General features: G+C 40.8%; 1 protein-coding gene across 10 annotated transcripts in view; it reads left to right on the top strand.

Moving 5' to 3' along the window:
- The window catches only part of NSUN6 (NOP2/Sun RNA methyltransferase 6), an 89920-nt gene that overhangs the window by 23935 nt on the left and 38719 nt on the right, over nt 1-27266 (top strand). For all 10 annotated transcript variants that reach the window (XM_067704601.1, XM_067704573.1, XM_067704556.1 and 7 more), the window contains 4 exons: nt 9208-9317; nt 10087-10240; nt 21112-21193; nt 24368-24487. In XM_067704601.1, coding sequence (XP_067560702.1) covers nt 9208-9317; nt 10087-10240; nt 21112-21193; nt 24368-24487 — 466 coding nt within the window. The remainder of the gene's footprint in view (nt 1-9207; nt 9318-10086; nt 10241-21111; nt 21194-24367; nt 24488-27266) is intronic.

The following is a 27266-nucleotide window of genomic DNA, read 5'->3' as shown; positions in this document are numbered from 1 at the left end:
AGCAGGTGTTCAGCATAACCACATAGCTTGGTCGAACAGTTTAGGAACAGTAATTCACTCTTAAGAGGTGGTTTTATGTCAGTGCTGGGAACCGTTGGCCAGTCAAGGTTCCAGATGCTGCCGAGGGCCAGCCTTCCCAGCAGGCCTTTCTAAGAATAGCTGTCGCAGGCCTGTTACATTAACTCTTGAATTTCACAGGGTTTACTATCCTTTACTTGCTGAGCTGGGCTAGTTCACTTTTGTTCTGTATTTTTTAATCTTGTTGTTGTTATTATATCCCTTTTCTAAGGTTCTTTTTAGTTTCTTTGAAACTATGCAGAGGTTATTGGAAATTCTGCCCTTTTTTGGTCTGTACATTTTGTACTGCCTTTTGTTTATTACAGCTTTGTTCACTACTGCGGATGTCCCTTGGTATCCATGGGAGACTGGTTCCAGGATACCCCGCTCCCCCCAACATACCAATAATCACAGAGGCTCAGGTCTCATATGAAATGATGTAGTGTTTGCATATAACTCATGCACATCCTTCAGTGTGCTTTAAAGCATTTCTAGATTACTTACAATACTTAATACTATGTAAGTAGTTGCCAGTGCACAGCAAATTCAAGTTTGCTTTTAGGAATTTTCTGGAATTAAAAAAAAAGGTTTTTTCATCTGCGGTTGGTTGAATCCATGGAGGCAGAACCTGAGGGTAGACAGGGCCATGTGTATCTACACGTAGTTCCCAGTTTGAGTGAATCCTTGAATGAAAACTTTCACATAGATTCACCTAGTTTGCACTTCGGGTCAAGTGTATACCTGGACAACTCATCAGATGTGTCTTTCAAGATACTTTCACCAGGTCTTTCCTAGTGGCACAACTCTAGTCCTGCTGAGCTGAGCTGAAGAAGACTTAAGGCTCTGTGAGGGGATCCGGCTCATAGCTTCTTTGTTGGGGGCTTTAATTTTTGTTAACGCTTAGTGAACTCAGGGGAGGAGTGACAGAGTTGCTTGCGCTTTCCCTTCTCTTCCCTTAGCTACTTCTAGGCAGTTTGTCCAGTTTTGTTACAGAAAACAGAGATTGTCTGCTTGTGCCAATTTTGCCAGTCCAGTCCTCTTTCATCTTTATCTGCAGGGCACAGGACACTGACAAGATGCTCCCAGATTCTCCTTTTTTCTGTCTGACCCTCTGGTCCTGGATCTAAGCAGTAAATATTTGTTTAGGCACCCAGAAGCCTTTCCTTTTCAGAAGCATTCATACCCTGTTGAGGAACTAGGTTTGATCCAAATTTTACTGTGTTAGCTAATTATTCTTAATCATTTGGGTAATAGCTGTTTCTTAGTTTTCTTGCAAATGGAATTTTCTTTTAGGTTTTTCATTCCCCATTTCTGTGGGCTTTAGAAAAAGGAATATATTTATACTTTTATTCTTTGACTAATCTTTTACTAGAAGCTCAACATCATCCAGTTATTTAAGATATCAAAACATAGGTTAAACTATTTATAGGCAGTAAACAATTTAAAAAGTAATTTCTCACCATAAAATTCAGGTTCCCTCATTTTATTTAACATGCTATTTAATTTACTGATCAAATATATTTTAATGTTAGGAAGGTTTTATCACTGGTAATTAGATTGAACATAAGGTTGTAATGCTGATTTTGATGGTATCAGTGTCAACTTTATTGAAAAACTTAGAGAAAATTAAATGCCAGACTTTTCTTCATACAAGAGTATTTTTTTTTTTATCAAATTATAGTTGATTTACAGTGTGTGGTTAGTTTCAGGTGTACAGCAAAGTGACTCAGTTAAATATTCCTTTTCAGATTCTTTTCCCTTATAAGCTGTTACAAAATATTGAGTAGAGTTCCCTGTGCTATACAGTAGGCCCTTGTTGGTTGTCTGTTTTATATATAGTAGTGTGTATATGTTAATCCCAAACTCCTAATTCATTCCCCCCCACTCCCAACACAAGAGTATTTTTTTTTAATTGAAGTATAGTTGATTTACAATGTTGTGTTAATTTCTGCTGTACAGCAAAGTGAATCAGGTATACATCTACATATATCCACTCTTTTTTAGATTCTTTTCCCATATAGGTCATTGCAGAGTACTGAGTAGAGTTCCCTGTGTATACAGTAGGTCCTTATTAGTCATCTATTTTATATATAGTAGTGTGTCTATGTCAATCCCAATCTCCCAGTTTATCGTTCTTCTCCCCCCATGACCATAAGTTTGTTTTCTACATTGATACGAGTATTTTTTTTTAATGTTTATTTTACTATTTATTTTTATTTTTGGCTGTGTGCAATTAAGTACCTTCTTACTATTTTTCCTCCAATCTTTATTACTGTTCAATTGGAAAATCATCCTTCTTTAATGTTGTTTCACTCCTTTATTTAGAAACAGTTCAATAAAAATCAAGCTTTTAGTATTTTTTATGGCCCTATGTCAACTTTTACATTTCCTTGCTGAAATTTCCGTGAAGCGGACATACACCTTGACACTTGCATATGCTATCTTACATTTTTATACGATTACTTCTTGTGTTGAGGGATCCCCAAGACCGCTCCCTGGCTCTGTGATTCCCTAGGAGGGCTCAGAGGACTCAGCATATAATCATATGCGTGCCTATGATTTAATCAGTGAAAGGATCTGAAGGAAAATCAGCAAAATAAAAGGTGCATGGGATGAGGTCTAGGGAAAACCATTTGCAAGCTGTAGGGTCTTTTTCCAGCGGAGTCATACACGGTGCACTTAACTCCATCAGTAAACGAGTTTGACAACATATATGTGAGATGTCACCAGCCAGGGAAGCTCTAATGAGACACGGCATCCAGGATTTTCATTCAGGGCAGGTTGTGTGGGTACCTCCTGCCTGGTATTTACCCAGATTCCAGCCTCCCAGAAGGAAACTCAGTGTCCACCGTAGACCATATTATTTGTTTACAAATACATTGTTACAAACAGTGTAGGCACAGTGAGCTACCCTTATCAGTTCATAGTGGGAACTCCCCTGATTCTAAGTTCCAAAACACTAGCTGAGGACCAGCCTTGTCACCAGGCCTTCCAAAGAAAGGATAGCAGTTCTGGCCCCCTGTGTTAAGACTCATCTTTGTGGTCTCCCATTCTCTTCTCGCCATGAAATGGTTATTCTCATAAAAACTTTCTGATTAACACTACAGGCTTCCATTTCACAAGATATGTTTTGAATTGGTGCTATGTGTGAGACCCAAAGATGTTATAAAGATGGATGAAACATAGTTTCTACAAGCAGGGAATATTGGTACAAGTCAAAATGCAATAGATGCCGTGGTAGGGGTATGAATTAAATACCATTAGAGCATAGAAGAAGGGCTGAGTGCAAAGAAGTGGGTAAAGATTTTCTCCAAATAGATGTAACTTCAGTTGAGCCTTGAAGGTGAGTAAGAATTAGGTGGATGAGGAGATAAAGTAGGTAAGGGTATGTGAGATAGAGAACATATGCAAAAAGTACAGAGGTGTGAAAATAGATGGTGGTTCATGACAAAAGTGATCAGTTTGGCTAATCAGTTCTCAGATTGGTGAAAGAAGATGCTGAAGTAGTTAGGAGAGGTAGATGTGAAATGTAAAGGGTTTTTGCTTTTAAACTAAGGAGTGTTTTTTGCATAGAATATAGGAGCCAAATAATTTTTATTACAGTCATGATTTTAGAAATACAATACTGGTAGTAGCATAAAGGTATGTTTTCCAAACTGCATGTAGATCATGACCCATTAGTAGGTTGTGAAATGAATGTAATTGTTTTTTTATGGGCTTTTTTTTTTTTTTTTTTGGCGGTACGCGGACCTCTCACTGTTGTGGCCTCTTCCGTTGTGGAGGCTCCGGACGCGCAGGCTCAGCGGCCATGGCTCATGGGCCCAGCCGCTCCGCGGCATGTGGGATCTTCCCGGACCGCGGCATGAACCCGTGTCCCCTGCATCGGCAGGCAGACTCTCAACCACTGTGCCACCAGGGAAGCCCTATGGGCTTTTTTTAAAAAAAGAAATGGGGTATTTTATAATATATTGGATTGTACATAATAAGGTATTTTGTGAAATGTTTGCTATAAATGTATGTGTGTGTATACACATGTGTACTGGGATGTGATTTAAGTGCATTTCTTACCCTGGGTTACAGCCAAAAAAGCTTAAACACTTTTTTCAAAAGAAGATGAATTGCAAAACTGGAGCCAAGTTAGGGAACAATTCAGTCTTTTATTCCCAGCAATACAGTGAACTAGATAACTTGAGGATGTTTCTGCGACATAGGACTAGGAATACTGACTAAAAGGTCATAAAATGCACAGTGGAGTGATTAAGAACGTAAGTGAAATATTCAGTGGTTAGAATGAAGAGTAACTGAAAACAGAGCAGTAAGTGTGTGAGCTAAGATTAAGGGTTGGGGGATTTGAGGGAGAAAATGCTTGGTCCCCTGAATTTAGGGGCTTTGGCTTTTTAAAAAAAATTTAATTTTTGGCTGCATTGGGTCGTCTTTTGCTGCACATGGGCTTTCTCTAGTTGTGGTGAGAGGGGGCTGCTCTTCGTTGCGGTGCACGGGCTTCTCATTGCAGTGGCTTCTCCTGTTGTGGCGCATGGGCTCTAGGCACACGGGCTCGGTAGTTGTGGCTCGCAGGCTCTAGAGCACAGACTGAGTAGTTGTGGCGCACGGGCTTAGTTGCTCTGCAGCACGTGGGATCTTCCCGGATCAGGGCTTGAACCCAATGCAGTCCTCTGCATTGGCAGGTGGATTCTTAACTACTGTGCAACCAGGGAAGTCCCTTGGGGGGTGTTTGGTTTTAACAAGAGGATTCTGGTGCTAGGAGGTGAGAAACATCCAGCAGTCAGTACAAGGCAGTAATTAGGATTTGGATCGCTCTTGCCTTGGAGTTTTTAGTTGGAGGAAAAAAAAATCTCTGAGATGCAGAACTCAGAGGTTTCATACCTATAAGGGCTTGGAATTCAAATTCATACCACCCAAGTGGTCTGGAAACCTGCAGTTTGGGAAATTAACATAAAAATTGGATCCTAAGCTAGTTCCTGGGATGCTTGAAACCACTCTGGAGTGACACCCGTCAGCCCAGGCCATGCACCTTTGAGGACCAGTGTATACGACAAACTGAAGGGATTAGATTCCCCCAGAACTGTAGCAAATAGAACTAACTGGTAGAGACTGTAAAATCAGTCTCCTTGAAATGATAAAAAACAAAGGAAGAATCTAAAACATAAAAGACCCTAAGAGGGAAAAAAAGAATTGAAAAAGAATTTCTAGAAATAAAAATATCATTAAAATTAAAAACTCATTCAATGAGCCAAACTGAAGATTAGACCCAACAGATGAGAGAATTAATGAACTAGAAGATGACTCATAGGAAATTACCCAGAATGCAGCAGGTAAAGAAGGTAAAGCAGTTGAAAGTATGAAACTGAGTCATGGAAAAAAGAATGAAAAGGCACTACACATTTCTAGTGAATCCCAGATGTATAGATTAGAAATAATGGGGAAAGACAATATTCAAAAATATAATGACAAAGAATTTTCCAGAATTGATGAAAGTCAGATTTAAGGAATACAGTGTCTGAAGCCAAAAGTAAAGATAAATCCATATCTAGGTACTTCAGAATGGAACTTAAGAACACCAGAGACATCAGGAGCATCTGAAAGCAACCAAAGATAAAACGTGGAAGCTATCTCAGTGATCAGGTTAAGAGGTGATGCACGTCTGATGTCAGGGGATGGGCCCGGAAGACCTGTCAGAGAATTAGAGGTGGCATCACTTGGTAACTCAGTGAATGTTAGAAGTTTTAGGAAGAAGAGATTTAAGATGATGCCAGGCTTTCCAGTCTGGCTATTCAGATAGATAATGGCACTTTGTTCAAGACTGGAAACATAGGAGGATGAGAAGCATTGGGGTGTTAGCAAAGATTTGAGGAGTGGGTCAGAGAATCATAACGTTGTTCAGGACTTGTTGAGTTTGAAATAACTGTGGGACATGTATATATAGCTACCTGCAGGTAATCAGTCTGGAAAGGCTAATCATTAGAATATGTGGGTTAATAACAAGGTCCTGAAAACATAGGAAGAACACTCTTTGACATAAATCACAGCAAGATCTTTTTGGATCCACCTCCTAGAGTAATGGAAATAAAAACAAAAATAAACAAATGGGACCTAATGAAACTTCAAAGCTTTTGCACAGCAAAGGAAACCATAAACAAGACAAAAAGACAACCCTCAGAATGGGAGAAAATATTTGCAAACGAATCAATGGACAGAGGATCAATCTCCAAAATATATAAACAGCTCATGCAGCTCAATATTAAAAAAACAAACAACCCAATCCAAAAATGGGAGAAGACCTAAATAGACATTTCTCCAAAGAAGACATACAGATGGCCAAGAGGCACATGAAAAGCTGCTCAACATCACTAATTATTAGAGAAATGCAAATCAAAACTACAATGAGGTATCACCTCACACCAGTTAGAATGGGCATCATCGAAAAATCTACAAACAGCAAATGCTGGAGAGGGTGTGGAGAAAAGGGAACCCTCTTGCACTGTTGGTGGGAAAGTAAATTGATACAGCCACTATGGAGAACTGTATGGAGGTTCCTTAAAAAACAAAGTAGTGCTACCATATGACCCAGGAATCCCACTACTGGGCATATACCCAGAGAAAACCGTAATTCAAAAAGACACATGCACCCCAATGTTCACTGCAGCACTAGTTACAATAGCCAGGTCATGGAAGCAGCCTAAATGCCCATTGACAGACGAATGGATAAAGAAGATGTGGTACATATATACAATGGAATATTACTCAGCCATAAAAAGAAATGAAATTGAGTTATTTGTAGTGAGGTGGACAGACCTAGAGTCTGTGCTACAGAGTGAAGTAAGTCAGAAAGAAAAACAAATATAGTATATTAACGCATGTATGTGGAACCTAGAAAAATGGTACAGATGAACCGGTTTGCAGGGCAGAAATTGAGACACAGATGTAGAGAACAAACGTATGGACACCAAGGGGAGAAAGCGGCGGGGGTGGTGGTGGTGGTGTGATGAATTGGGCGATTGGGGTTGACGTGTATACAGTGATGTGTATAAAATGGATGACTAACAAGAACCTGCTGTATAGAAAAAAAATGTGCTGTGTTGATAAAGTGTTTAAAGAAAAATAACAGGGTCCTACTGTATAGCACAGTGAGTTATATTCAGTATCCTCTGATAAACCATAATGGAGAAGAATATGAAAAAGAATATGTATGTGTATAACTGAATCACTTTGCTATACAGCAGAAATTAGCACAACATTGTAAATCAAATATACTTCAATAAAATTAAAAAAAATATGTGGGTAATTTTTGTGATTATTGAGATCATGAGATTGCCAAGGTTTAGGATTCAGAGTGAGATGAGCTGCTTGGCATGCTTTAGAACCTGGGGGAATGAACCTCTTCTAGAGATAGCTAGAGAATGGGCAGTGAGTGTGGGACCAGGAAGGAGGATAAAGCTGAGAAGTTTACTGAGGTTTGATCATTTGGAGATCATGGGAAGAAAATGCACTTAATTCCCCCAGCAAGGAGTTATGACAGCACATGTGAAATGTTGCCAACCAGGGAAGCCCATCAGACATGCAGTGCTCAAGATGTTTGTTTGGGGTAATCACATAGGCACTCCTGACTTTTGAAAAAAGCCGCTCTGAGTGTTGGAAGTGAGACCCAGGCTTCAGTGATTTGAGGAATGGATGGGAGGTGAGAATTTGGAGAGCACTCAAAAAAGCTGGATAGTAAAGGAAGAAAAGAAGACTTACCTTTGTCTAGTTTAAAGTATTAATAACTTACTGTGCACCAATCTACCACTTTAGAAATACTTTTGAATGCCTTGTATGTTGTTTGTTTTAGTCTTTGAAGGCAGGGACTTTATTTCTCTTCTCTCCTAATGCTGTTATGAAACAGTAATGCTTGTTAAATGATGAAGCAGTTTTTTTTTTTTCCTTTGGGGGTTGTGATTTTAATCCACATAAAGCTTCATTGGGTGATTAGAATAGAAACACTTGATCATGTCCATTCTAACATGAAACGCATCAGAGCTGGGCCCCAAGGGGTCCCTTTTCCTGTTCTAGCCTGTGTGTCATTTCCTGTGACCTCAATCCTGCCTAATTATTTTTAAATTGAGGTATAGCTGATGTACAATATAAGTTACAGGTGTACAGTATAGTGATTCACAATTTTTAAGGGTTATGCTCCATTTATAGCTATAAAATATTGGCTATACCATTGGCTATTTTGCTGAAATAATGCCATTTGCAGCAACATGGATGGACCTAGAGATTATCATACTAAGTGAAGTAAGTGAGAAAGAGAAAGACAGATACCGTATGATATCACTTACATGTGGAATCTAAAAAAAATGATACAAATGAATTTATTTATAAAATGGAAATAGACTTAGAGACATAGAAAACAAATTTATGGTTACCAAAGGGGAAAGGGGGTGGGCGGGATAAATCAGGAGTTTGGGATGAACAGATACACACTACTGCATATAAAATAGGTAACAACAAGGTCCTACTGTATAGCATAGTGAACTATATTCAATATCTTGTAATAACCTATATAGGAAAAGAATCTGAAAAAGAAATATCTATATCTGTATATCTATCTATATAAAACTGAATCACTTTGCTGTATACCTGAAACTAACTCAACATTGTAAATCAACTATACTTCAATAAAGAAAAAAATACTGGCTATATTCCCTGTATCATATAATAGATCCTTGTAGCTTATTTTATACCTAATAGTTTGTACCTATTAATCCCCTACTCCTTTCTTGCCCTTCCCCACTTCCCTCTCCCCACTGGTAGCCACTACTTTGGTCTCTATATCTGTGGGTCTGCTTCTTTTTTGTTATATTCACTAGTTGTATTTGATGAAGCAGTTTTTGGTGCCACTTACTATCTTGCAATAGGATCCTCTTTCTGTTTTCTTTTTCTCAAGTGTCCATCTTCTTTGTAATTTTTTTAAAAAACTATTTCTTCCGTATTTATCTTTTTTCAGCTTTTTCTCATTTATTCATTAGTGGCATGCCTATGGGACGGTGAAGACCAAAGAGGTTATTTACTTAGGGTTCAGATTGAAACTGAAAAGGTTGATAGGCGTTGGAGGTGTATCACTGTTCACTTTCTCTCATCTTGCATCCCTAGGAATAATATAAAACAACAGCCCTGTGAAGTTATTGTTGGAGCCCAGTGTGGCAATGCAGTCTTACGAGGAGCCCACGTCTATGTTCCAGGAATTGTGTCAGCCTCAAAATGTGAGTATAACGTTTAGGTTTCTCTGTAGAACAGCCACTAAAATTTATGTGTATCATCAAATGGAAAATTTATTAAATCATCACTCAGATACATTTCAGATTTACTTTAATAAAGATATTTTCCAAGTTTTGCATTTAGTATAGCCGGTTGAGAGAGAGATCTGATAAGGACTAACAAGTTAGGCATCCGTATATGGGTTTTGTGCCCATTTCTTTTATTCCCTTTGAGGACGTGTGTGATGATGTTTACAGGATCAGGACTGATGAACAGAGCGTAAGATGTCAGTGAAATTTTGTTTTGTATTCTTTACTCTGTTGCCCTAAAACCTCAGGCTGCTGTCCTGTCATTTGTGAGGGGAACATTCGGAGCCTAGAATCTTAAATATTGGGATGAATCTTAGCATTCTTAATTTACCCTCTTAGGGAATGTTAGGTTTGGGAAAAATAATTTAAATAGAAGATATCCTTCCTTTTCTGCTCAGCTAAAGACTTCCAGCTGAGGTCAGATGTTTTGAAGACTGTTCTGTATCTTTCTTTTCCTAGGGAAAAAAAAGCATCAGTTCGATTTATTGTTGGCAAACGTTTGAAAGTAAAAAGTTACATTTTCTATTAGGGGTTACAGTGAGATGGGTCAGTCTGCTTCATGCCCACTACTGATGCCCCTCGGCGTCCCCAGTCTTAAAGCTTGAAGACTTAAAGCTTAAAGAATTTTCACTATTCTGCTACAGTACAGATAGATCAGTGTGATATGATTTTCTTCTTTCTCTAGTTATGAAAGGTGGAGATGTTGTTTCCGTGTACTCTGATATTAAAGGCAAATGTAAGAAAGGAGCCAAAGAATTTGATGGAACAAAAATATTTCTTGGAAATGGGATTTCTGAACTAAGCCGCAAAGAGATCTTCAGCAGGCTCCCTGAACTGAAGTATGTCAGCAAATGCCATTTGGGGGAAATAAGCACCTGTGGTTCAAAGAAAATGAAAAACAACGTAAAAAATATATCTAGAAAACTTTAATGAGCAAGGGGGTTTTTAGTCCAGATATAGATGTGACTGCCTTAACTCTGTTTTCTGTTAATGGAAATATACTTCACTGACCTTAAAAAAATTTATCTATCTATCTAGTTGCATTATATGAATGATTTTTTTTTTTTAGTATAAATTCAGCTGGAAAATACTTTAACCCATATTGCCATTTTTGAGGGGGAGATATCCTTTTAGGTAAAAGAGTAAATGCTCAGGTTAAGGAGCCTATTGTATATTAAGTTGAAAAGTTTTGTATCTTTGGAAAACATTGCTTATCTTGATAAGGGATGAATTAGACCACCTCTCCAGATCTTTTTTTAACAGTCTGTGGGCAAAGAAAAGCTTATGGCTTTAATATTAAAAAGAGAAAAAATATTTAACTGAAAAATTTACCAGGAAGCCAGTACTCACATGAATACTTGTGGTCCAAAATTAATGTTCGGACTTACACCGAATTAAAATCCAAGTTATGTTAAAATCATCTCCAGTTGCTACAGGTGCTGAATAAATTAAATTGGTGGACAGTCCAGTTTCTTATAATTTTTAAAAATTGAAGTATAGTTGATTTATAGTGTGTTAATTTCTGCTCTACAGCAAAGTGACTCAGTTATACATTCTTTTTTATATTCTTTTCCATTATGGTTCATCACAGGATGTTGAATATGGTTCCCTGTGCTGTACAGTAGGACCTTGTTGTTTATCCATTCTGTATGTAATAGCTTACATCTGCTAACCCCAACCTCCCAGTCCACCCCCTCCCCAAACCCCACCCCCTTGGCAACCACAAGTCTGTTCTCCATGTTTATGAGTCTGTTTCTATTTTGTAGGTAGGTTCATTTGTGTCTTATTTCGCTTCGTGTTTTCAGGCTGTTTTAGGAATCCTGTGGACAGCTCTGTTACTCCACAGTTGACAGCTGATGGAAACATGCTGAAAGCTGTGAATTTATCCTGCTCGGACAGAGCCACATCCCTGATTCCTGGGACAGTTTTTTATATTAAAGCAATTTGGATTTCTAGTTTATAGTTGAAAGCTGTGAATTTATCCTGCTCGGACAGAGCCACATCCCTGATTCCTGGGGCAGTTTTTTATATTAAAACCATTTGGATTTATAGTTGAAATTAATTCTTCTAAGGAAATAGGCTATTCTCTCCACCTAGAGATAGCGGTACTTTCCAAATGGCCAAGAACAAATACTGTCTTCTCCTTGGAGCGCCTTCTGAAGATTATGCATACATCTGCTGTGTTAACCTTTGGGTCTGTAATGGGGAGTTGACAGCTTGACTGCTTCCTTTAGCTTGTTATTAGTGGTACTTGCTTTATCCTCTTATTTGACGTGGTGGTTCCAGTAACTGGGTCCACAGATTTCTGAGTACTGTTTTCTTTGTTGGTGGGAGTAGGAGGCAGCCATCTTTTAAGAAACTGTTGAGTTTAAAAAAAATTTTATTTTTTATTGGAGTACAGTTGATTTACAATGTTGAGGTAGTTTCAGGTGACAGCAGAGTGATTCAGTTATACGTATACACATATCTATTCTTTTCCAGACTTTCTTCCCGTGTAGGTTATTACAGAGTATTGAGTGGAGTCCCCTGTGCTATGCATGCAGTAGGTCCTTGTTGGTTATCCATTTTAGACATAGTGATGGGTACATGGTAATCCCGACCTTCCAATCTTTCCCTCCCCCCACACCTTTCCCCTCTGGTAACCATAGGGCATTCTCTAAGTCTGTGAGTCTGTTTCTGTTTTGTAAATACGTTCATTTGTATAATTTTTTTAGATTCCACATATAAGTGATATATGAAATTTGTCTTTCTCTGTCTGACATACTTCACTTAGTATGATAATTTCTAGGTCCATCAATGTTGCGGTAAATGTCATTATTTCATTTTTTTTAATGGCTGAGTAATATTCCATTGTATATATGTGCCACATCTTCTTTATCCATTCATCTGTCAGTGGACACTTAGGTTGCTTCCATGCCTTGGCTATTGTAAATAGTGCTGCAATGAATATTGGGCTGTGTGTACCTTTTTGAAGAATGAGTTCCTCCAGATACATGCCCAGGAGTGGGATTGCTGGATCATATGGTGGCTCTGTTTTTAGTTTTTTAAGGAACCTCCATACTGTTCTCCATAGTGGTTGCACCAATTTACATTCCCACCAGCAGTGCAAGAGGGTTCCCTTTTCACCACACCCTCTCCAGCAGTTATTGTTTGTAGACTTTTTGATGATGGCCATTCTGACTGGTGTGAGGTGATACCTCATTGTAGTTTTGATTTCTCTAATAATTAATGATGGTGAGCATCTTTTCGTAGCCATTGGTATGTCGTCTTTGGAGAAATGTCTGTTTAGATCTTCCCATTTTTTGAATGGGTTGTTTGTTTTTTTGAAATAGAGCTGCATGAGCTGTTTGTATATTTTGGAGATTAATCCCTTGTCGCATCATTTGCAAGTATTTTCTCCCATTTTGTGGGTTGTCTTTTCATTTTGTTTATGGTTTCCTTTGCTGTACAAAAGCTTTGAAGTTTCATTAGGTCCCATTTGTTTATTTTTGTTTTTATTTTCATTACTCTAGGAGGTGGATCCACAAAGATACTTCTGTGATTTATGTCAAAGAGTATTCTTCCTATGTTTTCCTCTAAGAGCTTTATAGTATCAGGTCTTACATTTAGGTCTTTAATCCATTTTGAGTTTATTTTAGTATATGATGTTAAAAAATGTTCTAATTTCATTCTTTTACATGTAGCTGTCCAGTATTCCCAGCACCACTTATTGAAGAGACTGTATTTTCTCAATTGTATTGTCTTGCCTCCTTTGTCATAGAATAATTGACCATAAGTGCTTGGGTTTATTTCTGAGCTTTCTATCCTGTTCCTTTGATCTACAAGTCTGTCTTTGTGCCAGTATCGTATAGCTTTGATGACTGTAGCTTTGTAGTATAGTCTGAAGTCAGTGTGTCTGATTCTTCCAGATCCGTTTTCCTTTTTCAGGATTGCTTTGGCTATTTGGGGTCTTTTGTGTTTCCATATAAATTTTAAAATTTATTGTTCTGGTTCTGTGAAAAATGCCATTGGTAATTTGATAGGGATTGCATTGAATCCATAGATTGCCTTGGGTAGTATAGTCATTTTGACATTATTGATTATTCCAACCCAAGAGCATGGTATATCTTTCTATCTGTTTGTGTCATCTTCAGTTTCTTTCCTCAGTGTCTTATAGTTTTCAGAGTACAAGTCTTTTGCCTCCTTAGGTAGGTTTATCCCTAGATATTTTATTCATTTTGTTGCAAGGGTAAATGGGATTGTTTTGTTAATTTCTCTTTCTGATCTTTTGTTGTTAGTGTATAGGAATGCAAGAGATTTTTGCATTTGAATTTTGTATCCTGCAACTTCGAATTCCTTGATGAGCTCTGGTATTTTTCTGGTGGCATCTTTAGGATTTTCTATGTGTAGTGTCATGTCATCTGCAAACAGTGACAGTTTTACTACTTCTTTTCCAATTTGGATTCCATTTATTTGTTTATTTTGGATTCCATTTATTTATTTATTTATTCATTCATTCATTCTTCTCTGATTGCTGTGGCCAGGACCTCCAAAACTATGTTGAATAAAAGTGGTGAGAGTGGACATCCTTGTCTTATTCCTGATCTTAGAGGAAATGCTTTCAGCTATTCACCATTGAGAATGTGTTAGCTGTGGGTTTGTCATATGTGGCCTTTATTATGCTGAGGTAGGTTCCCTCTATGCCCACTTTCTGGAGAGTTTTTATCATAAATGGGTTATCATAAATTTTGTCAAAAGCTTTTTCTGCATCTATTGAGATGATCATATGGTTTTTGTTCTTCAATTTGTTAATGTGGTGTGTCACACTAATTGATTTGCAGATGTTGAAGAATCCTTGCATCCCTGGGATAAATCCCACTTGATCATGGTGTATGATCCTTTTAACGTATTGTTGGATTTGGTTTGCTAGTATTTTGTTCAGGATTTCTTGCATGTATGTTCATTAGTGATAATTGGCCTGTAATTTTCTTTTTTTTGTGGTATCTTTGTCTGGTTTTAGTATCACGGTGACGGTGGCCTTGTAGAATGAACTTGGGAGCGTTCCTTCCTCTGCAATTTTTTGGAAGAGTTTCAGAAGGATAAGTGTTAACTCTTATGGAAATGTTTGATAGAATTTGCCTGTGAAGCCATCTGGTCCTGGCCTTTTGTTTGTTGGAAGTTTTTTAATCACAGTTTCAATTTCAGTACTTGTGATTGGTCTGTTCATATTTTCTATTTCTTCCTGGTTCAGTCCTGGGAGATTGTACCTTTATAGAAATTTGCCCATTTCTTCTAGGTTGTCTGTTTTATTGGCATATAGTTGCTTGTAGTAGTCTCTTATGATCTTTTGTATTTCTGTAGTGTCCATTGTAACTTCTCCTTTGTCATTTCTAATTTTATTGATTTGAGCCCTCTCTATCTTTTTCTTGATGAGTCTGGCCTAAGGTTTATCAGTTTTGTTTACCTTTTCAAAGAACCGGCTTTCAGTTTCATTGATCTTTCCTTTTGTTTTCTTCGTCTCTATTTCATTTATTTCTGCTCTGATCTTTATGGTTTCTTTCCTTCTGTTAACTTTGGGTTTTCTTCTTCTTTCTCTAGTTGCTTTAGGTGTGTGGTTGGGTTGTTTATTTGAGATTTTTCTTGTTTCCTGAGGTAAGATTGTCCCTCTTAGAACTGCTTTTGATGCGTCCCATAGGTGTTGGATCGTTGTGCTTTTCTTTTCATTTGTCTCTAGGTAGTTTTTGATTTTCTCTCTGATTTCTTCAGTGATCCATTAGGTTGTTTAGTAACATATTGTTTAGCCTCCATGTGTTTGTGTTTTCACAGTTTTTTTTCTTGTAATTTATTTCTAATCTCATAGTGTTGTGGTCAGAAAAGATGCTTGATATGATTTCAATTTTCTTAAATTTACTGAGGCTTGATTTATGGCCCAGCATGTGGTTAATCCTGGCGATTGTTCCATGTGTCCATGAAAAGAACGTGTGTTCTGCTGCTTTCGGATGGAATGCTCTGTACATGATCAATCAGGTCCACCTGGTCTAATGTGTTATTTAAGGCCTGTGTTTATTGATTTTCTGTCTGGATGATCTGTCTGTTTGTGAAAGTGGGGTGTTAAAGTCCCCCTACTATTACTGTGTTATTGTTGAGTTCTCCTTTTATGGCTGTTAGCATTTGCCTTATATATTGTGGCGCTCCGGTGTTGCGTGAATATATATTTACAGTTGTTAAGTCTTCTTCTTGGATTGATCCCTTGATCATTATGTAGTGTCCTTTTTTGTCTCTTGTAACAGTCCTTATTTTAAAGTCTATTTTGTTTGATATGAGTATCACTACTCCAGCTTTCTTTTGATTTCCATTTGCATGGAATATCTTTTTCCATCCCCGCATATTCAGTCTGTATGTATCCCTAGATCTGAAGTGGGTCTGTTGTAGACAGCATATATATGGGTCTTGTTTTTATATTCATTCAGCCAGTCTGTGTCTTTTGGTTGGAGCTTTTATCTACTTACATTTAAGGTAATTATCGATATGTATGTTCTTATTGCCATTTTGTTAATTGTTTTGTTTTTGTAGGTCTTTTTTCTTACCTTCTTTTGTTCTTTTCTCTTGTGATTTGATGACCATCTTTAATGTTGCGTTTGGATTGCTTTTTTTGTGTGTGTGTGTATCGTAGATTTTTGGTTTGCGGTTCCCATGACTTTTATATATATATATACAAGATTGTTCTAAGTTGCTGGTCTCTTAATTTCCAGTGCATTTCTGGTATCCGGCATTTGTACTCTCCTCACGATTGCTGCTTTTGATATCATATTTATGTGTGGATGATTTCCTACCTTTATGTTTGCTTTTACTGGTGAGCTTTTCGATTAGTAATTCTCTTGTTTCTAGTTGTGGCTTTTTCTGTTCCGTCTAGAGAAGTTCCTTTAGCATTTGTTGTAAAGCTGGTTTGGTGGTGCTGAATTCTTGTAGCCAAATCTGAATGAGAGCCTTGCTGAGTAGAGTAATCTTGGTTGCAGGTTTTTCCCTCTCATCACTTTAAATATATTGTGCCACTCCCTTCTGGCCTGCAGAGCTTCTCCTGAAAAATCAGTTGATAACCTTATGGGGATTCCCTTGTATTTTATTTGTTGCTTTTCCCTTTTTAATTTTAATATTTTCTCTGCCTTTAATTTTTGGCAGTTTGATTAATATGTGTCTCGGCGTGTTCCTCCTTGGGTTTATCCTGTATGGGACTCTGTGCTTCCTGGACTTGGGTGGCTGTTTTCTTTCCCATGTTAGGGAAAGTTTCAGGTATTATCTCTTCAAATATTTTCTCAGGTCCTTTCTTTCTCTCTTCTCCTTCTGTGGCCCCTATAATGTGAATGTTGGTGTTTTTAATGTTGTCCCAGAGCTCTCCGAAACATTCTTTTTTCTGTTCCATGGCAGTGCTTTACCCCATTCTGTCTTCCAGCTCACTTATCCATTCTTCTTCCTCATTGTTCAACTCCGTTGTTTAAATCTCTTGGCTCTTTCTTAAACATTTCTTGTATCTTCTTGGTCTGTGTCACCATTCTTTTTCCGAGATCTTGTATCATTTTTACTGTTACTACTATGAATTCTTTTCCTGTCTCCACTTCACTTAGTTGTTCTTCTGGTGTTTTATCTCGTTCCTTTGTCTGGAACATATTCGTCTGCTGTCTCATTTTGTGTAACCCTGTGTTTGCAGTCCCACAGGTTGCAGGATTGTAGTTCCTCTTGGTGTGTGCCACGTTGTGGGTGCAGCCCATCTAAGAGGCTTGTGCAGGCTTCCTGGTGGGAGGGACTGGTGGCTGCCCACTGGTGGGTGGAGCTGGGTTGTGGTGGGTAGGGCATGTCAAGTGTTGTGTTTCGAGGTGGCTGTGGATTCAGGAAGACTTTAAACAGTCTGTCTGCAGATAGGTGGGGCTGTATTCCCACCCTGTTTGTTTTTTGGCCTGAGGAATCCCAGTACTATATCCTAAGGGCTGTTGGGTGGGGTCAGATCTTGGCTTCAAAATGGTGGCCTCCAGGACAGCTCATGCCATTGAGTGCTCCCCAGTACCTCTGCCACCAGTGTCCGTGTCCCCACAGTGAGCCGCAGTTGCCCCCTCCCTCCCCAGGAGACCCTCCAAGACCAGCAGGTAGGTCTGGCCCAGGCTCCTATGAAGTCACCTCTTTTTCCCTTGGGTCCTGGTGTGCATGAGACCTTGTGTGCGACCTCCAAGAGTGGCGTTCCTGTTTCCCTCAGTCCTGTGGAGTTCCTGTGATCAAGCCCCACTGGCCTTCAAAGCCAAATACTCTGGCTTCTCCTCCTCTTGATGCCAGACCCCCAGACTGGGGAGCCTGACATGGGGTTCAGAACTCTCACTCCTGTGGGAGAACCTCTGTGATATAATTATTTTCCATTTTCTGTGTCACCCACCCAGCGGGTACAGGATTTGATTGTATCATGAACGTGCCCCTCCTGCTGTCGCGCTGTGGCTTCTTCTTTGTCTTTGAAAGTGGTATATCTTTACTGGTAGGTTCTGGCCCTTTTTTGTTGATGGTTGTTCAGCAGTTAGTTGTGATTTTGATGTTTTTATGAGAGAAGGTGAGCTCTGGTCCTACTGCTTCTCCATCTTGTTAGGAAACCAAGAAACTGTTGATTGTTAAACTCAGCATTCAGGTAGGCCATTATGATTTTTTTCTCTGCCTATGTGAGAAAAGGTGTGCTTCCACAGCAAAGAAATGTGGCATTTAGACACTGTTTATTATTTATATTCTTTTAAAACTTAGGACCAACTCTTTTAACAGTACATTTGTACAGTCAGTGAATTTGTGCCCTTTGGTTTCTTGAATGCCAGCTGAGTTGAATCATTAGTAGACTCAGAGATAGATTAGTTTACTAACAGATTGTTCATCCTATGGGATGTTATATTTCACATTATTATGTGGAGATATATGGTACAGAAATAGTTTCAAAGGAAACATGTCAGCCCATACCTGAACAATAACTGGCTTAAATTATTTTGTCACGTTACTTTAAATTAAATACTGTACAGATGGATACTCTTGTGCTGGTAGGCGTGGTCAGAGGGAGATAGTGCAAGGGGAGCCAGAGCTTGAAGCACTGGTGGGAACTGGGTTAGGAAGGCAGGTGTATAAGTGTTCGTTTCAGTATTTTGCAGAGGACTGGAGCCCTGCAGGATAGAGTCACTTGAGCGATGATTCAAGGCATTCAGTAGTGGGTCTAGATGCTTGCACTGGGGGCAAGGTGTTGATCAAGGTAAGTGCCCCAGTTGTCTCAACAAAGGACTGACTTTTGAACGTGAGGCAGTGATTTTCGTAAGTTTCTTTTGTGTATTTTCTGCTCAGGGGCAAGAACTATTTAAGAAGTGGTTTGATTTGACCCTGACTGGAGCAAGGACGAGGCTTAACTCTGATGAAAGGTGCAGATTTGGAGATACCAAGTGTTGCACAGATGAGTGAGGGTAAAAGGCATGGGAAGAAGAAGGAGGAGTTAACATTGGTAGTCAGACCCACTGCAGTGACAGTCCACAAATGCCTGCAGAAATTATTTCACTCTTAAGGGTCAGCATAAACTTACTCTGCTGTGGCATAATAAGAAATACATAAATAATTGGATCTAGGTCCCGGGTTGCTGGCATACAGCTCCCAAAGCCCTTGGGATCTCAGGAGCGGTAAGAGTGCCTCTGTACCCCCGCCCGGCAGCTTCAGGACGGGGCTGTTGGCCGGAGCAGCCAAGCACGTGATCAGAGGGTGGCACGTGTGCCCATCCCAGGCCTCCGGGAAAGAGAGAGGGCATGGAGACTGAGCTAGCCACCAGTGCCCGTGATGTAATCAGTCATGCCCATGTGATGAAACCTCCCTAAAAGCCACTGAACGAGGGGCTTGGACAGCTTCCAGGTTGGTGAACACATCTAGGTTCTGGGAGGGTGGTGTATCCATGCCCCCTCTCACGCCTTGCCCGACGCATCCCTTCTGTTTGGCTGTTTCCTCAGTTGTATCCTTCATAGTAAACTGGTGACCGCAAGTGAAGTCATCAGTTTTTGTTTCTGTTTTTGTTTTTTTACAGAAAAGAAAGTCAAACTTATTTAATGAAAAACTAGAATTAATAAAAATTAGCAAATACACACACACAAAATACACACACACAGCAGCACTGTGTATTGACTCACATAGGGGAAAAGCAGTGAGCCAAGACCTCTCAACATGGCTTGTCAGTTAAAGAAAAAAATACCCAAACACACACACACGCATGCGCACACAAAAAAACAGAACAGAAAACAAGAACCCAATATTTTTCAGCAGTACACTCAATCTACAACCAACACAAATTCAGAATTATTTTACAATGCTTCCTTTCTTAATACAAAAGATGCCCATCTTGGGTGTGTGTATATATATATATATATATTTTTTTTTCAGTGGTTTACTGTTGACTTATTTTTAAATATATTAGTGTTACTACATGTGACTGTTTCCCGTATTTAATAGCCTTTCCTTTTATTTACCTTCATGTGCCCCAAGCTTCCGGTTGGTAGGCAGACAGGTAAATTGTTTTCCTGAGTTCTGTGAGTTATCCTGGTGAATTGTCGAAGCTGAGGAGGGAGTCTAGGAGCCTCCAAATTCATAGGCAGTCAGTCACAAGGCCAGGTCGCAGCCTGGGAGGTGCAGCTGGCACCTGGAGCGGGGCCAGTCTTGTTGAACCTGTGGATTCTGATGATGACCCCAGGCAGTCTGTCAGAAGTCAAGTGAATTGTGGGACACCCACTTGGTGTCCAGAGAGGTGGAGAGTTGGTGGGTGAGAGAGAAGCCCACACGTGTGGTGTCAGAAGTGTTGTGAGTACGTCACGTAGGGTACACACGTCTGTGTAGGTGCTTCTTTGCCACGGTCAGTTCATAAACTCCGAACTTACCTACGTGCTGTGTCTGCGGGCCCCGTTCTCCTTTCCGTGCCCCTGTAATCCCTGAACAGCACGTTGACTTTCCCGTCTTCTCGCTCGCTCTCGTGGCCTGTGCAGCTGGCCACGCTTGGCTTTTCTCTAACAGTGTGCTTGTGTACCTCCTGTCCCCTTGGACAGCCTCTCTGACTGCGAGGTTTGTCTCAGTGGATCCCCGTCCACCAGGCCATCCTGGGCCCTGGCCCTTCCTGCTCCGATCAGGTCCACTGCCACTCACAGTTGGGGACAGAGGTGGCAGAGGTCATCCTGTGGATGGTGTCAGTACTGGGCAGTTACTCCCTAACGAGATGAGAGGGAAGCAGTGTGGCACGTTTGTCATGGCTTATCACCAGCATGATTCTTAACATATGTTTTTATTTTTCATACAAGTACTGAGCATAGTGCCTGGCAAACTGAAGGGATCACAAAATGTTTGTTGAATTGAAAGGCTCATCACAGTTACCAGAAAGATGAGAATGCATCAGTGAATAAAGACTCAGATGGTCTTCACTTTTTAGTCCGTGCAGATCTCTAAAGGAATGCAGTGGTGCTCAAATGAAAATTTATGTGACTTTATCCTTTTTAGTGCTTCCAGTGGCCTACTCTACTGTGGGTAAAAATCCAGAAACACTTCGCGGGAATACTTTAAAGTATTTTGGTGTTGAGTAAAAAAGGTTTTAAAAAGGCATAACATCTTATATTTGACTTGTTACTTGCGTATATTCTTAGAAATGGAGATTGTGTAGATCGTCTAATTTATACTGAGTAATGTTAGATTTCCTGTTTTTCAGAGGCATTGGCGTAAGAATGACAGACCCAGTGTATCTGAGCCCCTCATTTGACAACGTACTGCCTAGCTACTTATTTTTACAAGTAAGTATTTGTAAAAGCAAAATACTTAGTGACACTGAAATATACTTCAGCGAATTATTTGAAATCTAAGGGTTTGTTTTTTCGCTTCTATTAACTTTTTTTTTTTTGCAGTGTATTTCTGTTTTCTGATCTACCTTTGGTTAAGTAGTAAGGAAAAGCTTAGTAAGCACTTTCTCTTTTTCTCAAGTGATGAACTACCTTTTCTCCCTTCATTTGCCCAGCGGTGCTTATCGTAGGATAATAAGCACAGTACGTAGGGTGAGAAGGCGTGCGCAGGGTGCTGCCGCGACTCCGGCTCACCCTTAGGAAAGGAAAGGCTCCACCGTGTGAGACGGCGGGGTCTGTGTCATTTCTTTCGGGCACCAGTTCTGAGCTGTAGTTTGAGAGCTTCTTCCTGAATGTGCTTTCCTTCCTCTTTCCTACCCTCAAGTTTAATAAATATGGTTGTACTTTTCTTATTATAAAATGTCTAACTGCTGTAAAAAAAAAAAAAACAACCTACTTAGTGTAGCTTATTGTAATGATTGCTTTCCATTTCCACTATTAACCCCTAAATAAAGCATGCATTTGCTATACATGTAAGTGTTCCATGTGTAAGTCTGAGTGAGATTCACACGGTTTACTACTAGCAGATTTTGGTCAGATGGTTATCGATTGCTGTGATATAACAAGTAATTTATTTTCCCTTGTCCAGTTTATGATGTACTTTCATGTACATTAGCTCATATGATTTGTTACAGTCTGCTTGTTAGGTGGCATTTTTATTATTTTATTATTATTACCAATGTAACATGAAGATACTGAAGGCCGGATCTGGTCAGGTTCTTGAATAAGGTCGCACAATGGGTAGGTAGTAGCATCTGTACCCTAACTTAAGCGTAGATGACATTTGCTTTCTACTCTGATTAGTATGTAACCAAAAGTCATTTTATAAATCCAGAGGTTAATTCTGGGGTGAACAAATAGAAAAACAGATTTACATTTGTCCTCTGATTCTACATTAGTGATGATGTAAGCCGTTAGGATGCATAACCTAATATAAAGTCATACACGGTTACGTAGAATCTTCAGTAGTCTCTGCCAGCCTTTTTTATTACTTTCTATCTTTTATTTAATTTTTATTTTTAAATTTTTTTTAGAGAAACAGTTCCCAAGAGTGCTTTTCTTCTTTTTTTTTAATTAATTTATTTTATTTATTATTTATCTTTGGCTGTGTCGGGTCTTTCTTGCTGCACACGGGCTTTCTCTAGTTGCGGTGAGCAGGGGGCCTACTGTTCGTTGCGGTGCCCGGGCTTCTCACTGCGGTGGCTTCTCCTGTTGAGGAGCTCGGGCTCTAGAGCACAGGCTCCGTAGTTGTGGTGCACAGGCTTAGCTGCTCCGTGGCATGTGGGATTTTCCCAGACCAGGGCTCGAACCTGTGTCCCCTACATTGACAGGCGGATTCTTAACCACTGCGCCACTAGGGCAGTCCTGCCAGCCTTTTAAAAAGTGTGGTGTTGTGCTGGGCTCTTTGAATATATTATCACAAGCCTGCACTGGCTGTAACTGAAGAACACTGATACCAGTTCTTGACTTGTGAAGATGAGGTAGTTCATAGGGTGATTGGCTGAATACCTTGTAAGCCCCAGAGTTAGGCAACTAATACTTTGTCCATTCTGTGCGATTATTGAAGGTACTTTACAGAGAGGTAGAGTTATATACTTGGGAAAATCCCTTGTGAAATTTGTGGGTTTTTTTTTTTTTTTTGATGCCTCTTGCCTTGGCCTTTCTCTGGAAACCATTATCCCCAGATCTGTACTGTTACTTGTTTGCAACAGCTAACGTGGAAGCTTCACATTGTGGGTTCCTTGTTGAGGAGAGGAGGTTGTAAAGGGCTGGTGATAATTGATTATTTCTCATGTAGCAGTTGAAGTTACACAAGGATGTACTTTATAAAGTTAATTGGAGTGTCGCACACAATCATTAAAATTACGAATGTGCAGTATTATTTGGTTTTTCAAAACCACAAAGGAAACTTCTGATTTGTCTGACCACAATCCACAGAACTGTAGAAACGCCTTTGATGTCTTTCACGATTGAAATGATTGACAGTGAAAGGTTTAATACTTAAATATTTACAACAGCTGTTTTCAGTTATATTCTAGTTGCATTCTAGGTTATCTGGAATCAAAAGTGGTGCTCCAAAGTTGATCTTTTCATTGCCTGGTTTCTTGGAAATAATTGATTTAAAAGCCAGATGAGGTTGGATAATCTGAGAGCTTTAAATACATGCTGCTGCCTGGACTCTACCACGTGAATGGGCTTTAGTTGGTCTGGCTGGGGTGGGGCCTGGGTCAGGATGCTGAAAAGCTCTCCCAGGTGGTTCTAGTTTGCAGCTAAGGTTGAGAATGGCTGTAGCAGTAGCAAGGTTGCACAGCTAGCTGCATGTTAGAAGCACCTGGGGAGATCTTAAAAACACTGATGTCTGGCCCTATTGCCAGAAATTCTGATTTAACTATTCTAGATGACTGCGCATTAAAAACAACAAAAGACAGAACTCACCAGGTGATTCTGTCGTGCAGCCAGGATTGAGAAATACTGTAGAGAAAGGTAGTAGATGAAATTGTTTTAGGGAAACTTTGTCATCATTTAAATATTTAATGAAGCCTCTTCACTGGGACTATTTCATGCTTTCAACTGATTGCATACCAGAAGGTTCTTAACGTATTACGTTGGATTGGAAATTGCTGTCGTCTTTGGCCATTACATTAACGTTATCTTTGTTAGGAGTGAAGCATCACTATCATCTCTAGATGGAGAACCACTGAATCTTCAGTGGCCACATATGTGTTTTAGTGTCTTTATTTATCTTATTTTTTTTTTTGCGGCACGCGGGCCTCTCACTGTTGTGGCCCCTCCCGCTGCGGAGCACAGGCTCCAGACGCGCAGGCTCAGCGGCCATGGCTCACGGGCCCAGCCGCTCCGCGGCATGTGGGATCTTCCCGGATTGGGGCACGAACCCGTATCCCCTGCATCGGCAGGCAGACTCTCAACCACTGCGCCACCGGGAAAGCCCTTTTAGTGTCTTTATATTAGAGTTCAGTTTTTAATGTGTCGTGTCTTTACGTCCTCTGATTCTGAAACTTAAAATGATCTTGAGTCACTGATAACAAATTAGTTTTTTTTTCCTTATAGAATTTGCCGTCTGCTGTAGTAAGTCATGTTCTGGATCCTCAGCCTGGAGAGAAGATTCTAGATTTGTGTGCGGCCCCCGGAGGCAAAACAACACACATTGCAGCGCTGATGCATGATCAGGTGAGGCCGTCTTCGTGCAGAGCTGCTCTTGATACACTGCATGTCTCAGTGATGGAGGTGGAAGTATGTGTGACTTACGGAACATTGTACAGACATTCATAATCTGGTCGATTTCGATTCAACCAAAGAGAAGGCCGCTCAGTGATGTCATTCATCACATATTAAGTTCAGTAGACCATTGTCATTTGTGAAGACTATCTCAAGACCTTCTTGAATCCCAGATTTGCCTAATACATTTATGGAATAGAATTTTTCCCTCAAATGATTAAGTCTAAATGAAACATTTAAGAGATCTTTTCATGTTCTTAATTACAGGACTTGACACTTTTTAAACTATTCAAATAAATTCTACCACTGAAAGTTAACTTGGCAGCCCATTATTAAAGTGTCCAAATATATATTGTTGATATATATGCAAATATAAAGATGATAATAAACATATTGGGTTGGCCAAAATGTTTGTTCGGGTTTCTCCGTAAGATGTTTTTGGCCAACAGAATACATGCACACGTACTGAACGTCTACATGTGTCTGTGTTCTTCTTGCCTTGGGGTTCATAAAAAGCATGATTTGGCTTAAGTAGTAAAGCCTGCTTCATTGTCACAAAAGAGAAGTCTGTCCTTGGATAACTTTAGCTCAAATGTTACTGCTTTTCCTATGTATGCATATTTGCCGATGTGTTTTCTTGCATCGTGCGCTAGTTTTATCTGTGTTCAAAGCTGTGTGGCCTTGTAACCACTCTGTGCTTCAAATGAGATTCTTCAGCTTGAGAAGGATATGGCCAGTTGATGCTATCTTTCCCGTTTGTTTCAAATTCTGTAAAACCAAATGGTTCCTAAAATGTTTGCACATGCTAGTAGCTTCACCTACAGTATATTTCTTGATCTGGAGTCAGATTTTAATTGATGGACTGATTAAAAAAATATTGATTTATTCTTACTGTGTGCCAAGTACTGGCGTACAGCAATAAACCATAGTGACCACAGTTTCCTTCTTCATGGAGCTTACGTTGCAGTAAAAGGACACAGATGAGAAACAAATGAGTGAGTAAAAGATAAGGCATATATAACTGTGGGAGGGGTATGGGATTGGGAACACTGGGGAAGGGAGAGTGAGTTTGCAGTGGGTGGCAAGGGAGAAGCCCACTGGGAAGGTGGCATTTAGGGAAGACTTACAGGTGGGAAGAATGTACCAGCGAGAGGAGACGTAAGTGCAAACGCTCAGGCTGGACGTTGCCCGACTTGCTGGGGAAACCAGGGTCGGGGGAGGGACCGTGGTAGTTTTGCGGCATAGAATAAGTGAGGAGCAGGGTGGGGGTGGGGGCCGGGGCATGGGCGGAGCAGCTTAGCAGGCTCTTCCGGGACTTCACGTCCGCTCCAGCGATGGGACGTCCTTGGAGGTTTGGGGCAGAAGAGCCACATAAGCTTGCGTGCTCTTTATCTTGGCCGCGGCGTTGCAGACAGGCTGCAAGAGGGCAGCGGCGGAAGCAGAGAGACCGCTTAGGAGACAGCAGTTCAGGGGCGTCATGGAGGTGGTAAGAAGTTGGTCGGATTCTGGGTGTGTTTCGAAGCTGGGGCTGTTAACAAAGAGTTGTTGGTGGATTGGACGTGGGTTGTGAAAATGAGAGGCCAGCGCAGCGTGACTCCTTGGGTGTTTGGCCAGAGGGCCTGGAAGGATGGAGCAGCCGGGTCGGGAGGGGCACGTTTTGCAGGGAGAGATCAGCCGTTTAGTTTGGGTTATACTGCAGTGCGGTCCCATTAGACAGCCAGGAGGTGGCGTGGAGCAGGCAGTGGGGTAGTTGAGTCCAGGGTGCAGGAGAGAGGTCGGGACTGGAAATGGAGGTCTGGAAGTCATCAACACGTGGATAAAACATGCGAGGCCGTGAGGCTGATGCGGGCGGGAGAAGTAGGGGAGGCCGGAAGGCGAGCCTTGGGGCTGCGGTGCGCCGACGCTCGGGGCTCGGGGAACCAGGAGGAACGGCCACCGATGCGGCAGGCCCACAGAGGCCCGTGATGCCCTGGGCGCCGCGCCAGGAAGGGGTCGAAAGGGGACGGAGCAAGCAGCTGGGTGAAACGTCCCGGCGGGGCCAGTGAGGTGAGGCCCGAGAACCCCCTCCCCGTGGACTCATCACCTCGTGGGTGATGGCGGTGAGTGGAAACTCCTGCTTGGATGGAAAATGAGAGGAAGCGAAGAAAGTGAATCAGGACAACTCCTTTGCGGGGGCAGGGCACGTTTTTACCGGAGGGCAGAGAAATGGGGCAGCGCTTGGAGGGTGGACTCAGGGAGCCCTTCTTTAAAGATGAGGGAAATAGCAGTGCATGCTGATGGAGAAGAGCGATTAGAAGGGGAAATTGGTTACCCCTGAGGGAACGGGAAAATGGCTGGAACAGGATCTTGGGGTAGGTGAAATGGGACAGGATTTGATGCACAGTGGCTTTAGATGGTGGCATGAGACGGTTTATCCGTGGAAGTAGGAGGTAGGGCCGAGGCTATGGGCAGAGGTGTTGGTGGACTGGTACACGTGGTGGGAGACTGGGAGTTGGCTTCTGGTGGTTCCAGTTTTCTCTGAAAAGGAAGCAGGGTCTTCAGAGGGGAATGGGGATGGGGAAGGGGAAGGGCAAGGCAGGGGGTCAGGGATTTGAGAAGACAGGAAGTGTCGATCTAGGATAAGGAGTGAGAATGGCCTACGGATGCGTCATGAGAATTCAGTTGTGCGCCAGGGCCCCATGAGTACAGCAGTCATGGATTTAGAGTGAGATGAGTTGGGCTAGTGATGTGC

The sequence above is a fragment of the Pseudorca crassidens genome, chromosome 1 (genome assembly GCF_039906515.1).
Source record: "Pseudorca crassidens isolate mPseCra1 chromosome 1, mPseCra1.hap1, whole genome shotgun sequence".
Taxonomy (NCBI): Eukaryota; Metazoa; Chordata; class Mammalia; order Artiodactyla; family Delphinidae; genus Pseudorca; species Pseudorca crassidens.
This window is presented reverse-complemented; position numbering and strand designations above follow the sequence as displayed.